The sequence below is a fragment of the Psammomys obesus genome, unplaced genomic scaffold, assembly GCF_907164565.1.
Source record: "Psammomys obesus unplaced genomic scaffold, mPsaObe1.curated_primary_1811, whole genome shotgun sequence".
In the NCBI taxonomy this organism is placed as follows: domain Eukaryota; kingdom Metazoa; phylum Chordata; class Mammalia; order Rodentia; family Muridae; genus Psammomys; species Psammomys obesus.
The window spans coordinates 2,723,791-2,739,570 of record NW_026591643.1 but is presented as its reverse complement, the minus strand read 5'-3'; the positions used below and the strand labels follow the sequence as shown (position 1 = coordinate 2,739,570).

At 37.8% G+C, this 15,780-nt stretch overlaps 1 protein-coding gene across 4 annotated transcripts in view; it reads left to right on the top strand.

Moving 5' to 3' along the window:
• The window catches only part of Ecpas (Ecm29 proteasome adaptor and scaffold), a 117,170-nt gene that overhangs the window by 18,744 nt on the left and 82,646 nt on the right, over window positions 1–15,780 (top strand). For 3 of the 4 annotated variants that reach the window (XM_055611747.1, XM_055611748.1, XM_055611744.1), the window contains 2 exons: window positions 7,980–8,110; window positions 14,622–14,738. In XM_055611747.1, coding sequence (XP_055467722.1) covers window positions 7,980–8,110; window positions 14,622–14,738 — 248 coding nt within the window. Of the gene's footprint in view, window positions 1–2,937; window positions 2,968–7,979; window positions 8,111–14,621; window positions 14,739–15,780 lie in introns of those variants that run through there. The other variant, XM_055611749.1, reaches the window with a different exon arrangement.

Genomic DNA, 15,780 nt, shown 5'->3' with positions numbered 1-15,780 from the left:
ATATAGTAAGGATTTTTCTCTTTTCCTTTTCTTGATGCTGGGGTTTGAACCTAGGCCCTTGAACATAGTAAATATAAGTTATGCCATTAAACTAAACCTGTAGCCCTCCAAATCTTTTCCCTCCCCCATAGCCTCCTTTCTTTTCTTTCTCTATTCCCTTCCATTCCCCCCTTCTTTAGACAGGGTTTGACTATGCATTTCAGGTTAGTCTTGAACTCTTCATCCTGTTACCTCAGCCCTTTTGAGTGCTAAAGTCACATGTTTTGATGCTTGGCCCAAATCTATTTTTAATCACATTTCAAAACACATTGTTTTTCCCTCTGGGCTTGGATGCTAGCTGTGTGAGAGTTTCTAATAATTAATTGAACTGTTTTGTGCTTGTGCTTTAAATATTTTCTTTATGTTTTATTATACAGTGAACAAATTTTAAAGACTCCTGGAAAAATTTAAAATTTCCTATGTTCGTTCATATGCTAAAAGAAAAATTCAGATAGATTAAAGACTTGAATGTAGAAAGCAAAATCCTAAGTTATTAGAAGAAAGTATAGTTACATGTACATGCTAGGTCTCTACAAGGCTACTACTGGATTCAGTACTTCAGAGTCTAGAAGGACTCACTGGACTCAATAAATATTTGTACTCCCAGATTATATTTAATACAGTGAAACCTAAGGGGGAGCTTGTATGATGTGAAGTCTGGAGGAAACAACGTGCAAGCTTCCAGGACTTCTTTGCTGGAAGTCACACAGAACAAGCTTTTAATTCCTGTCCCAATGAGCTGTGACATATGTGAAATGGTGTCAGCTAGGGATATTCATTAGAAGCTCAGTGTCAAAGTTTTCATTGGGAGCTGTTTATATTGGCATTCTTTGCCCAAAATGTACCAGAATTCTCCACAAAGGCTAATGTTTAGCATAAAACACATTGTAAAAACAATTCAGACATGGTGAGCCATGCTCTTGAACCGAGTTTCCAGATGTCAGTTAGACTTACTGTGTTAATTTTTTCTATATGTCATAATTGAAAAGGAAGAATCTTACATGATAAAAGCATTCTAAGCATGGCTAAGAAGAAACCAAAAAAGCCATAAAGTGAAGTAATGTATTTAAAAACTGAGATCGGGAAAATAAAAAAAATTCTATAAAGGGTCAGAAGGAAAACTGAGAAAAATTAACCACATGGGGAAAAAGTAGGAGTTACTTGCCACATACGTAAAAGCTCTTGTAAGGGCCAGTGAGGTGCCTTAGTGGGTGAATACGCTGTGCGAGCCCAATGATAGAAGTTTGGTCCTCAGAACCTGCATGAACAGGGAGGAGAGAACTGACTCACAGAATCGTCTTTTGACCTCCACATTTGCCCTGTGCTTTCTTCCCTATCTTCCCCCTCCCTTATCTTCAAACACACACACATGCACACACGCACAGGCGCACACACGCACAAAGTAATACTAATAAATACAATTAAAAAAATAAATCAGCAGTAAACTGAGCGTGGGGTTGCATACCTATACTCCCTTTACTTAGGAAACTTGAGACTGGAGGATTACAATTTCAGTGTCTGCTTAAGGGTGTATTGTGAGTTTTGAACCACATATATGTCTTTGTAAAATCTGAAAAGTTCTGAGATACATCACTCTTTAGACCTTTAGGTCTCAGATAAGAGATTTATGTTAATTAAAAGAGGAAAACCAGGCCAGATATGGTGGCACATGCCTTTAGTCCCATCTCTTGGAAGGCAGAGATAGCCGGATCTCTCTGAGAGCAGCCTGGCCTACAGAGTTCCAGGCTCTGTAGAGAGATGCTATCTCAAAATAAAATAAAAGAGACCCTGTCTCAAAATAAAACAAAAGAGAGCCTGTCTCAAACAAAACAAAAAAGAAAAGGCAAACTATAAATTAATGTTGTTTCAGTTTTGAGTTTTTATATGAATAAAAAATAGCAGTTAAAACTCTGTTCCCTGTATTTGGACTGGAGATATGAACCTCCTTCAGTGAAATGCTTGCTGCGTAAGCATGTAGACCTGAGAGCCATCCCCTGGCACCCTCATAAAAAAAAAAAAAAAAAAAAAAAGCCAGAGAGTGTCATATAGGTGTAACCACAATGCTGGATCGACACAGGAGGATCTCTGGGGCTTGCTGATCAGCATGATTTGCTGAATTGCTGAGTTTCAGGTTCGGTGAGAGATTTTTGTCTCAAAAAATGAAATATTGCTGGGCACAGTGGCTGCCACCTGTAATCCCAGCACTCGGGGAGCCAGAGGCAGGTGGATCTCTTGTGAGTCCAGGACTACATAGAGAAACCCTGTCAACAACAGAGGTGGGGGAAAGAGAGAGAGAGAGAGCTCGCACAGTGGAGGAGGGTACATGTCACTGACCTCTGATCTCCACACACAGTGGGCCTGCGCATGCATACACCACACACACACACACACACACACACACACACACACACACACACACGTACATTGAATCGGTGACTTTCCTGTTGCTGTAATCAAATGCCCAACAAAGCAGCTTACTGAAGGAAGAAGTGTGGCACCCAGGAATTTGGGCAGCTGGTCACATTGCGCCTGTAGTTGGGAAGCAGAAGTGAGTGGTTATATTTAACTCACTTTGTCCTTTTTATTCAACCTGAGATCTCAGACCATGGATTGATACCACCTGCATTCAGGGTAGGTTTTTATTTACCCATTTAACTGAATTTAGAAGCTCCTTCATTGACATGCCCAGGCTTTTGTTTCTCAGGTGATATTAATCTCTTTCTCTCACATATGCATTAACTCTTTCCCCCTCCCACCTTCCTACATTGAACTGATTGTCTCTAATTTTCTCATAAGTGAAACAATGGGGTTTGAAAAGAATGAGGAAGATGGAACTTGCTCTTGTCTCTCCGTTTATCATCTGTAGAACCTACTATTATGGTTTGGAGAATATCACTTCTCACAGCTAACAGCTTATGAAAGATGGGTGTAAGTTTCAGATTCCTTTTGACTTTTTAGAACATGTGGTCTTATTTCTTCCTAATTTTGAAAAGATCATTTTGAGATACTTGTCCATGTTTGTTGTTATAACAGGGTACTTGAGACTAGATAATTTATAATGAGAAGAAATTTCTTTCATTTTCTTGCTTTCCCCCCTCTTCTTGGAGACAGAACCTCATGTATCCTAAGCTAGCCTTGAACTTGTTATGTAGCCAGGGATGCCCTTGAAATTAAAATCCTCTTGCTGACATCCTTTAAGTGCCACCATGTTTGGTTTAATGTGATACTAAGCTTTCTACCAGTGGATCCACATACTCTTCCCCAGCCCAATATTTCTATTGTTTCTGAGAGCTGGAACTCCACATTGAGAGGCTTTTTTTCCTGATATACAATGTGGAAGAATAAAAGGGGTCAGAATCTTAGGAAGAAGAAATACCTGTATGTCTTTTCTCATGCGCGGATTCTGTCCTGGTGTGTGTGTGTGTGTGTGTTGTGTGTGTGTATGTATGTATTTAGGGATGCTGCATCAAATGTGTATAGAGGCAGAAGACAACTTACAGGAATGCTCTCCTTTCACTTTGTGATCCTGGGAATCCGCTCAGGGTGTCAGGCTTGGCAACAAGCACCTTTCCCCTCTGAGCCATCTCTCTGTACCCTACTCTGCTCTAAGACAGATTCTTGCTGTGGGGTAGGGTGGCCTTGAACATCTTAGCCTCCTGACTCAGCCTTCAACATGCTAAGATTACAGGAGTATGTAACTCACACCCAGCCTGATTAACTTTTACATGATGTCTCTAAAAGGTGATCTGATTAGTTGTACATTGAGTCTTTCTCCTTCCTCATTGAATGTTGAAGGCTCTAACTCTGCTTGCTTGAGAAGTAACATTGTATGATGCTCATTGTATTATCACATCCCAGTACAAGTGAATATTAGAAAAATGACCACACTGTATCCCTCTCTCTTTCTTTCACTTTTTCTTTTTTAACTTTGCCACAGATATATTTTCTAGATTAATTTGTTATAAAAATTTTTATGTCAACTCTGTGGACAGTTTTTACTGCCTAAGAGCTGTAATACATTGAAGAATAGGCTTTTTACTTGCAAGTTTCATAGATGCTGTGGTTGAATTCACCATTCCTAAGGATTTCTTTTACAGCAGGGAGATGGTGGTACATGTCTTTAATCTCAGCACTAAGGAAGGGAGGCAGAGGCAGGTAGATCTCTGTGAGTTTAAGGCCAGCCTGTTCTACAGAATTACAGGACAGCCAGGGCTGTCAAACAAATCAGACAGAAATCCTGTTTTGACAGAAGTCCTGTCAAACAAAACAGTTTCTTTTATAACAATACTCAACATTTATTAAATAGAATCATCTGGTCTAGTACTCTCAGAGTTTACCTACCTACTTTTGGTTCTTCGTTCTGTTTTTCCTTTATTATTAATTTCTTAAACTAAACTTGAACTTTACTTGGGATTTTACTAGTTGTGTGTGTGTGTGTGTTTTGTTCTTCCAGGATCCTGTTCGAGGCTACATTTAGTATTTAACTCTAGCCTCTTTGGGTGGTATCTTAGTTTGCCCCACCCCCTATCCTCCTGCAGATTTTCATCATCTTGGCAGTATTGACAGGTACACTATAGAGTGTCTTTCAGTTTAGGTTTTCTGATGTTTTACCCACACATAGGCTAGGACGATGGGTTTTGGAATGAATACAAGAGTGCTTAAATGTCTCTGGTTGCATGTATTACATGATGCTACTGCTGATATAAACTGTCTTTACTTGGGTGAGAAGATTTTTCAATTGTAAAGTTAATATATTTCCTTCTGTCCTTTCTAAGTAGTAGCTAAATCTAGGCTATCCGAAAAGAGAAAGGGGGAGGAATGAAGCTGTGCTTTCTTTAAGAACATACTACATAGGTTATTTTGAGTCTGTCCATAAGAAAGATTTACCTTTCTTTTCCTTTAGTTTTTTTTAATCACTTATTGGCATCAGTATAGACCCATGCGGGTTTCTAGTTTGGCTTTTTAATCAAGCACTGTACTATTTATTGTGTCCTGGCTAATATGAGTCCTTTCAGGTTGATTTCTATACCCTTTTTGATGCTATCATGTCATCCCTAGTACTATAAGATGTTTTAGGCTTACCTTAAACATTTTTTTTTCTAGTCCTAAGCTCTAGAATTATTTTCCCAAGAAATCTGTTTCTCTTTATTACAAAATTATATTTAAAACAAGATTCATAGGTCTAGTACCCACTTATAAGTGAGTATATACTGTGTGTGTCTTTCTGCTCCTGGGATACCTCACTCAGGATGATCTGCTCTAGATCCTACCATTTGCCTGCAAATTTCATGATTAGACCTATAAGATAGGATAAACATACTAAAATCTGTACACCTAAAGAAGATAAACAAGAAAGAGGACCCGGGGTAAGATGATCAATCTTCACTTAGACAAATGGGATGGACATTGGAAGTAGGAGAAAACAAGTAACAGGACAGGAACCTACCACAGAGGGCCTCTGAAAGACTCTACCTAGCAGTGTATCAAAGCAGATGCTGAGACTCATAACCAAACCTTCGGCAGAGTGCAGGGAATCATATGAAAGAAGGGGGAATTAGTATGACCTGGAAAGGATAGGGACTCCTCAAGGACCAAATATGTCAGGGCACAGGGGTCTTTTATGAGACTGTTTCTCCAACCAAGGGCCATGTATGGATATAACCTAGAACCCCTGCTCAGATGTAGCTCATGGTAGCTCAGCATCCAAAAGGGTTTCCCTAGTAAGGGGAACAGGTACTATTTTTGACATGAACTCAATGACTGGCTCCTTTACCCCCCACCCTCCAAGGGAGGAGCAGCCTTGCTAGGCCACAGAAGAGGACATTGTAGCCAGTCCTGAAGAGACCTGATAAGCTAGGATCAGATGGAAGGGGAGGAGGACCTCCCCTATCAGTGGACTTGGAAAGGGGCAGGGAGGAGATGAGGGAGGGGGCTACAGCTGGGATACAAAGTAAATAACCTGTGATTAATATAAAAAAATAAAAATTATAAAAAAATAAAAATAAAATTATTTTGAGAAAACAAAAAACAAGATTCACGTTGGATATAGGACTTCCATGTTGCTATGAGGGTATTGCTGCTTCTTGTCCTTTCAGAACTCAATGTCTGATGGATCTGTCCTTTCTCCTTCACAGAATAATTGAGGCAAACAAAAAGTCATTCCTGGGTCTGGAGAGATAGCTTCCCAAGAGCCCAGGCTTAATTCCCAGCACCTACGTGGTAGTTTATAACTGTCTCTAACTCTAGTTCCAGAGGACCTGACATCCTCACACAGATATACATGCGGATAAAACAAAATGCACATAAAGTAAAATTTAAAAAAAGTAATTCTTAGTATCTGTTATAAAGCTTGACTAATTATCAGTCAATGGTTAGTTTGAGTTTCATTTGTATGACTCCTGGTGCCTTTCTATTGGCTAATCTTACTTTTTGAAGTAAATTTCAGTAACTGTTAATTCACTTGAAAATGTTTTGGTGTTTATCACTACATAGTAAAGACTTTAAAAAGTAAGTTCTGAAATTGAGGTATGATTGGCATGATGCCCAGATCAAGATGTATGTAGTCTTGGCTGTCTTGGATTCTCTTTGTAAACTCGGCTGGCTTTGAACTCACAGCAATCTGCCTGCCTCTGTTCCCTGAGTGCTGCAATTAAAGATGTGTGCTGCTGTGCCCAATCCCACTGATTTCTTTTTACAAGTTATTTGTGATATGATGTGATGTGTGTGTGTGTTGTGTTTGCCCATGTGTGGGTTTGCAGATATATATCCTCATACACAGGGAGGCCAACGGAGGTTTTGGGTGTCCTACTCTATTTCAGTCTGCACTTTATTGGGCTAGGACAGGGTTACTCAGCAGCAAGCCCCAGTGATCCTGCTGTGTCTGCCTGTTAATAGTTCTAGGGTTAAAGGGATGCATGTGACTATCCCCGGGTTTTAACCTGAGTTCTGATGGTTTGACCTCAAATCTGCATGCTTGCTCAGCAAGAACTGTTACTTGCTGAGCCATCTCCATCTATCTCTTTTTGAGATGGTATCTTGTTAAGTAGACCAGCCTGCCTTAAACTTAGAATGATCCTCCAGCCTCAACCTTCCAAATTCTGGGATTACAGTCAAACACCATTGTGTTCAGTGCCACTGATAGTTTTTGCAAGAGCCTTCAAGAAACAAATATCTCATTATAGCATGGTCCCCCCCACCCCCCCTAATGTGGAGGATCGAACCTATAGTGTCATAAATACCTAGTACCTAAAAATACCTGATTTGCTGTCAGGTTTTTGGCATTTGTGTGAGTTCCCTTCTCTGTCACCACCTCCTCTGTACATTGGTCAAAGATATGTGGTGGCTTGTTTAATAATAACTATCAACATTTTGCCAGACATACCCTTGGTCTTGTCTAACGTGGTTCTCACTATAGTTTTCCTGAGACACTATACTCTCTGATTTTCTAATTCAGCCCTAACACAGTAGTTCTCATTCATTCTGTCCTTGGAGAAACTTCATCAGTTAGATAGTCCCTGACATCTAGTTAAAGTTCTTCTGTTGTGTTCTGCCAGGTTTGGAGATTCCTTAAACACACACACACACACACACACACACACACACACACACCCACCAAACAAACAAAAAAAAACATGTATCCTTTTTTAGTAACAAAGTCCTTCAAAAAGGCCAAGTAACTTTGACTGTAGGAAGGAATTTCATTTTCTCTTGGTTAGTCTTTCTACAAATTGAATGTCTAAAAACAGTTGCAGCTGTTTAGATATTAGACCTTTTTTAATAGTACTTTCTGTTTGTGTCAGAATCATTTGTCTATGGGGCTAGTGTGTTTGAAGTTCTTGACTGAAGTGTCTACAATACAGAAAAAAAAAAGAATTAAACTATAAAATAGGCTTGGTTGTGTTTGATTTGCCAAGTTCTTTTGTTTTCTTTTTATATTTTAGATCAGCTCGAAAGGGTCTTTTTACGACTTGGCCATGCTGAAACAGACGAACAGTTACAAAATATCATATCTAAATTCCTTCCTCCTGTTTTGCTTAAACTGTCGAGCACCCAAGAAGGAGTACGGAAAAAGGTAAGCATGTTGGGTTTCATTTGGAGAAATAAATAATGAATAAGTGGACATGTATCATGAAGTGAGTTTTTATTCCCATTATTGAAATGTAAGTTCATGATCCTAATTATAGCTTTTCCAAGTGTATGTTAAGTCTAAGAATCAGCTTTCCTAATGAAATGCTTAATACAGCTGCCTTCACTATCTGTTGTGTGCTTGTTACCAGTGCCAGGTGATTTAATCAAGATAATTATCTGGACTTCTCTAAAACCCCGTATGAAAGTCAGTTTAGGAAGGGGAAATATTCTTTAATCATTAGTTGATGGCTAATATTTCCTTATATAAAAATAGTAAAGGTAAGCAAATAAAATTTTGAAAGCAAACTTTTTATATACACTTTACATCCTACAAAATACTGTTTTCAAAAGCTATGTGATTATAATATCACTATTTTATTTTATTTTTTTTAATTTTTATTTTTCTTTTTAGTTACAATTTGTTAACTCCGTGTCCCAGCTGTATCCCGCTCCCTCATTCCCTCCCCCTTCCCAACTCCCTCCCTGGTCTCCTCCCTGCCCCTTTCCAAGTCCACTGATAGGGGAGGACCTCCTCCCCTTTCATTTGACCCTGTTTTATCAGGTATCTTCAAGGCTGGCTGCAAAGTCCTCCTCTGTGGCCTAACAGGACTGCTCCTCCCCTGGGGGAGGGGGGGAGGTCAAAGAGCCTTTCCTTGAGATCCTGTTAGAAATAGTCCTTGTTCCCCTTACTTTGGAAAACTACTTGGTTACTGAGCTACCACGGGCCACATCCGAGCAGAAGTTCTAGGTTATATCCATAGATGGTCCTTGGTTGAGTGTCAGTCTCAGAAAAGACCCTGTGCCCGGATATATTTGGTACTTGTAGAGCTCCTATCCTTTCCATATCATACTAACTCCACTTCTTTCATATGATTCCCTGCACTCTGCCAAGGTTTGGTTATGAGTCTTAGTGTCTGCTTTGAAACACTACTAGGTAGAGTCTTTATTTTTAAATTGTTCTATATGAAACACTTTCCCATTAATTTGTATTATTGTTAATTATTTTCCCCCCAGTATATTTGTGATAGACCTGGTCTTTTAGCTGTCATCAGGTTTTCTTTCTTGAGATACTGTAATTGACTGCCATTTACTTAAATCTACTGTAAGAGGACCGATTGGAGTTCAGTGGGAAGAATGTCTCCCAGAATGTCTGTTTTGTTTGTTACAGGAAACGATGAACAGTCTTGCTATATATTTGCTATCCTTATTTGCTGTTAATCCTTATTTGCTGAGATAGAGTGTGTTTGGTCATGTCATTTTCCTATTTAAAACCCTTCAGTGGACTTTTCTTGCTCTCAGGGTATCAAAGGCCTTTTACAAATTGACATCTGTCTACTTAGTGTTATTAGTCTGGCTATTTACTGAAGGTCTTCTGTATGCCTTATAGTACATGCTTGTATTTATTATCTTTCTCTGTTGCTGAGACAGGATACCTGACAAATGGTACTACATAAGGAAGGAATTTATTTTGGCTCAAAGTTAAGAAAGGATGATTAGAAGGGATGATAGTAAGAACATGAAGGCAATTGCTCATATTATATTCACCCAGTAAGCAGAGAATGGATGGGAAGTGAGCCTGGCTACAAACCAGAAGACCTGTTCCCCAGTGACCAACTTCCTCCAGTTAGACATGCTCTTCTTAAAAGGTTTTACTCTTTGAAACAGCATCATCAGCTGGGTACCAAGTAATGGACTCATGGGGGGACATTATATATTTGTTAAGAGGCAAAAAGAAAGGAGTAGATGAAAGAACATGGGACTGTGGTTATGACTGAGTATGGATTGATGGGGGAGGGTTCTTGGTAAGCAAGAAGAGAGATCAGCTAGGTTAGGAGATGGTAAATTCTGAGCTGGGACTGAATGTGAATGGCAACTACACAGGCCAGAGATATTTCCTCAGTGGGTGAGAAGATGAGGGATGGGAGGAAACATGATTGTAGGGCACAGATTTGAAAGGGTGGTAGTGATATATTTATTTGGCTGCTGAGGATCTTTATAGTGGAAACTATAAGTGGAGTTCAGGAAGTATCCAGAGAACTTTTGTATTAGTTTAGGCTGAGTGTTTTTATTAGATTAAAACACACGTGCACGCACGCACGCACACACACACAGCTTGTTTACTTAAGATATTTTTATTTCTTTGTATTTAATCTTTTTTTGCAGAAAATCATCCACCTCTAATAATCTACTAATTTTAGGTTATATGTCATTTGCTTTGTTATACTGTTTATTCTGTTATCCTTCCCAATGGAAACATTTCGTTCTTTTTCAAGTTTTTTTTTGTATGTTTGTATGTGTATGGACATATTTGTATGTGCATGTGACTGTACACGTAATGGCGAGAGATTGATGTTGGGTGTCTTTCCCAGTTGCATACCACCTTTTAAATGTTTAAAGATTTTTAAATTTTTATTTTGTTTTGCCTGTATGAATGAATGAATATGTGCCATGTGGATGCCTGGTGCCCACTGAGGCCAGAAAAGGGCAACTGGATCCCCTGCAATTAGAGTTCCAGAGAGTTGAGTCACCACTTGTGTGCTGGGAATTGAATCTGGGTCCTTTAAGACAGCAGCCAGTGCTCTTAACCCCTGCACCATCTTTCCAGCCCTTCCTTTGATTTATTACACCTGGCCTCACTGATTCAGCCAGTGAGCCCCAGGGACCCTCCTGGCTTCTTTTCTCCACTGCAGGTCTATGTGACATCATGCCCAGCTGTTTTTCTTTTTTAAAATAATGGATTCTGGGAGGTTGACCTCAGGCCTACATAGCAAGCACTTTACTGACTGAGCCGTCTTCTCAGCACATTCCCTAGTTTTCTACATGCTGGGCGATTAATATACCGCTCAGTCATACACCAACCTCGGGTTAATTGGAGCTGTTTTAAAGGCAAACCAATGAGTAGGTTTCTCTTCTTGTTAGCTGCACTTTTCTATTTTTTCAATTATTTTTTTCCATACAAGATTTTTATTTATATGATAGTGTGATAATGATTGTGTTAAGTGCAAAAAAGTTATAGGTTTATAAGATAATGTGATAATATGTGTTCTTTCGTACATATTACAGATGAAACTAAGTTTCGAATGGTTAATGAACTTTATTTATATGTTTACTTATTTATTTTTTGAGATAGAATTTCACTATGTAGCCCTGGCTGGAACTCTTTGTAGACCAAGATGGCCTTGAACTCACAGATCTGTCTGCCTCAGCTTTTCTATTTGCTGGGATTAAATGCATGCACTACCTCTGCCCAGCTGAATTAATGAATTTTTAAAAGACCAAATAATGAATGGTGAGCCAGGATTTAAAATTTAAAATGCAAGCTTGATCACCAAATAAAATATTTTTAAAATTAATTACATGTTTTCAAGAATGCTGAGAATGAACAAAAATCTATTTATGAACTTGTCTTTGTTATTTTGGTTATACCTTGTAGTTACAATGAAATGCAATATTTGCTTTTATTTTTTACTTAATTATTAATAATTGTTTCTAGTTTTGAAGTATTTGATGAAATTTTTTCCTTGCTTTATTACATTCTGGGCTGAGACTACACAGATTGTTTAAATTTTTTTGGTGGTACTTTGGAGGGCTGCCACCTAGGCTTTTGTGCATGAGGAGCACATGTTCACCATTGAATTACATCTCCAGTCCTAAAGTAGAAGATTAAAGTAGAAGATTAAAAAAATATCCTTGCTTATAGAATGTGGAGCTCAGTATGCGCTGAGGCTGCTTGCTGTTATGTCTTGACAAACTGTCTTCTAGTCTTTGACAGTCATGGACTTTGATGGTTGTAGTTTTCCTGTCTAATATATTTGGCTTCATGCATTTTGATGTGCAGGCTTAACAGTTTATTAGTGATTATAGTATGTTATATGTAATATATATACATATGTAAACATAGGTCAGCAAAGGGATTTGCTGTTAAGCAAACTTGGAGTCTTCTTGGAGAAGGAAATGATACTTAATGCTGGTACACTTTAACATTGTGCTGCTCTTTGGCATATCTTGTTTGCTTTTGAAATACTATCACTTGATTTCTACAAATGGGAAAATGACCCTGAAATTAATAGTAGTAGCCAAAATTACTCGACAGTGTCTCAATTTAACAATTCTGTGAGGTATAGATACTCCTGTTTTATAGATTAAAAAACTGGGACTCAGAGAAGGTAAGGAAATTTGCCTTATGTCACAAGACTAACAATGTGCTTTTAAAATAGGGACTTAATAGACAAGTAATTTCAAAATTAAGCTGGTTTCTGCCAGGTACTGCTTCTGTGTAATAGCTATACATTAATTTTTTTTTCTACTTATGAAAAGAAATTTAGTTCATCCAATGTCAGTCAAAGTAAATAGGGGTTAAAAGATGACTCCGAAGGCAGTTATGGAACTTTTCTTGTGTAGTAGTTTGATTTTTAGACAGTAGACTCTTGATACGTGTCCCTACTTTGCTAGTATGTAGTGGTATACTGTTATGCTTTGTAAATTACAGAACCAGTGTAATAGTTGTTATTTGAATAGTATTGTTGATAATAAGGAATAGATATTGAGCACAAATTTAGAATGCAATTTTTCCTTTTTAATAATTATATAAAATAAGACTCATGAAAGATTTGTTTATTTTGTTTTTTTGGGACAGGTGTCCCTGTGTAGCCCTGGCTGTCCTGGAACCAGACTCTGTTCAGACTGGCCTTGAACTCAGAGATCTTCCTGCCTCTGCTGTCTCCTGAATGCTGGGATTAAAGGTGTGAGCCACCACACAGCAAAAGATTTATTTTTAAGCAGAACTTATTTATACCTAATCTCAACCATCCATTTTTGAATTCTTTTATGTTGGCGACAGAACCCAAGACCTTGTACATATTAAGTAGCTACTCTTTTGATATAACCAGAATTTATCATACTGATTTTGTTTAATTTTTGAGTCCTTACTGTCAATTTCATAATGTATGCCAAGCTTAAGTACAATATTATATAAGACATTTGTCAGTTTATGAATAAATTGTGTGAAAGACAGCTACAACATTAGGGTTTTTTTGTTTTGTACTAATTAGTGTGCTTTTGTTTTTTTGAGACAGGGTTTCTCTGTGTAGCCCAGGCTGTCCTGGAACTTGCTCTGTAGTTCAGGGTGGCCTCCTTCACAGAGCTACACTTGTCTTCGAGTGCTGGGATTAGAAGTATGCACCAACATCATCCGGCTGGTGCACATTTTTTTAATTTAAGGAAAATGAGGGTTGTTATGTAGAATTCTGTTCTGGATCATTAGAATAGCAGAAAGCTAATGCCTGATCATATCTGATGTTAACAAGTCTGAGAAACACCTGTAGCTCTCAAATACTACTGGTAGAGCATAAATTATCATCATTTTGGAAACTGCTTGGAAGTATATGCTCAAACTGGGCATGTGTGTGTAACCTTGTAACTGAGCACTTCTAGTCTTGGATTTATATCCAGCAACGATAAGCACGTGCGCGCGCACACACATAATGTGTGTGTGTGTGTATATATATATACACGCATATATGTACATATATATACATACATATGTGTATATACATATGTATGTATATATATGTACATATATATGTGTGTATACACACACACACACACACACACACACACACACACATATATATACATACACACCCCAAAGGGCATGTCTAAAACTATTCATGTCAGTACTATACTTACCCAGAACTGCTTTCACTAATGTGTGCTTTGAGGCTTCAGTGCATATTTCAGAAATGATTTATCGTAGATGCAGCCCTCCAGAATAGTTAAAAATGTTCAGTCTTTCTTAGGTGAAATTAAAAACCATCTCATTTCTCAGTGTTCAATTTCTTCTTTCTTAGAACATAATATGGTGGAGTAAGACTTGAGGACATGTATCAGAAACTTGTATATTTTCCTTTTTTTCCACGGGAATTATTGATTTCTTTCCTTTTTTTTTTTTTTTTTTTTTTTTTACTTAAATTCTTTAGTAGTATCAGATGATTTTTTTCAGGATAAGGTAAACATACTTCAGTGTTTTGCTAAATTCTATTATAGTTTAGATCCTGCTTTTTTGAATCCTTACCACTCTGGGCTTCAGCTAAATATAATTTGCCATATTCTTTTAGACACCCTGTTCCTTTTTAAAAGGTCTAAAAGATTTCTGCTTGAAATCTAATCCCTAGAATTCGGTTGTTCCCACATTTTCTCAGAAGTACTTCTTGAGTTGACAGACCAAGTGTATCTAGAAACAGTAGAATCTTACATTTTACATTCTAATAATATACTTGGTATCTTGGAACATGCAGATACTGTGTTTCTGACTTTGATACATTCCTTTCTGAGATATCAACTTTATGTTCCATAAAAGAATAAGTAACTATTTTTCTCTAAAATAAGTGATATCTAAGAACTGAATTTATTTTAAGGTATGATTGGTAACTTCAGTTCTTCTGTCTTTGCTTTAGGTGATGGAACTGCTGGTCCATCTGAATAAACGTATAAAAAGCCGCCCCAAAATACAACTCCCAGTAGAGACACTATTGGTTCAGTACCAGGACCCTGCTGCAGTTTCCTTTGTCACGGTGAGAGTTATTTTGAATTTTTTATTATTATTATTATTATTATTATTATTATTATTATTATTATTATTATTTTGGCTTATAATAAGCCTTTTTAATGTTTAGTTGATGGCATCAATGCATATTGGCAAGCTTAGAATTTCATTCTTAGCCCACACCTACCTGAAACAGTTTTTGTTTAAATGGTGTGCTGTTTTCTCAACGGAGTGCTGAGTCATAGGTAATACTGCTTCGATCTGGTAATGAATAGCCAAAGAAATGGGCAAAGAAATGGTGAAAAGACTGTCAGGTATTTACTATAAAAAAAGGATAATTTAGCTCAGAGTCTGAACAAAGTAATCTCATAGAAATTGAGAGTAGAATAGCAGTTATCACAAGTTGGGAGAAGGTTATTTCCTGGGCACCGAGTTAGAGAACAGGAGCCTCTGGTGTGCTGCTGCCCAGTGAGGGTGACTGGAGACAAGGCTGTGACACTTCACAGAAGCCGCTGTGTGGAGGTACTGTACCCAGTGTGGGTGGAACCTGTGGTCCCAGAGACTTGTTAGGCTGAGGAGTATTGCTTGAGCTTAGAAATTCAGGGCCAGCCTGAGCAGCATAATGGGATGCTCTTCTTGATTACAAATGCAGGAGCAGTAAAATAACTTGCAGAAAGCTAAAAAAAAAAAGCCTTTTCTGGGTTTTTTTCTTAATGAAATGATAGATATTTAAGGATAATGTGTAACCTAATGGAAACAGTATATAATGTAAACATAAATGTCCTATGGTACTCTATAATATGTATTTTTGTGGTGCTGAAGATTAAGCCTTTTTCATGTAAGGCAAGCATTCTACTGAGCTATATCCCAACCAAATACTTATAATTTTTGTTTTTATGTAAATAATAGTGATTTGATTCTTTGATTTATGTATGAGACATCTGAAGAGTGTAGGGTTATAGCAGTACACAGGCGTAATAAAACAGTACTGTTTCTGATGTGTGTATTCAAGATACTTTTGTAGTGGAGTAAATCTGAGACTGGCAAGTATTCTACTTCATTCCATTTTA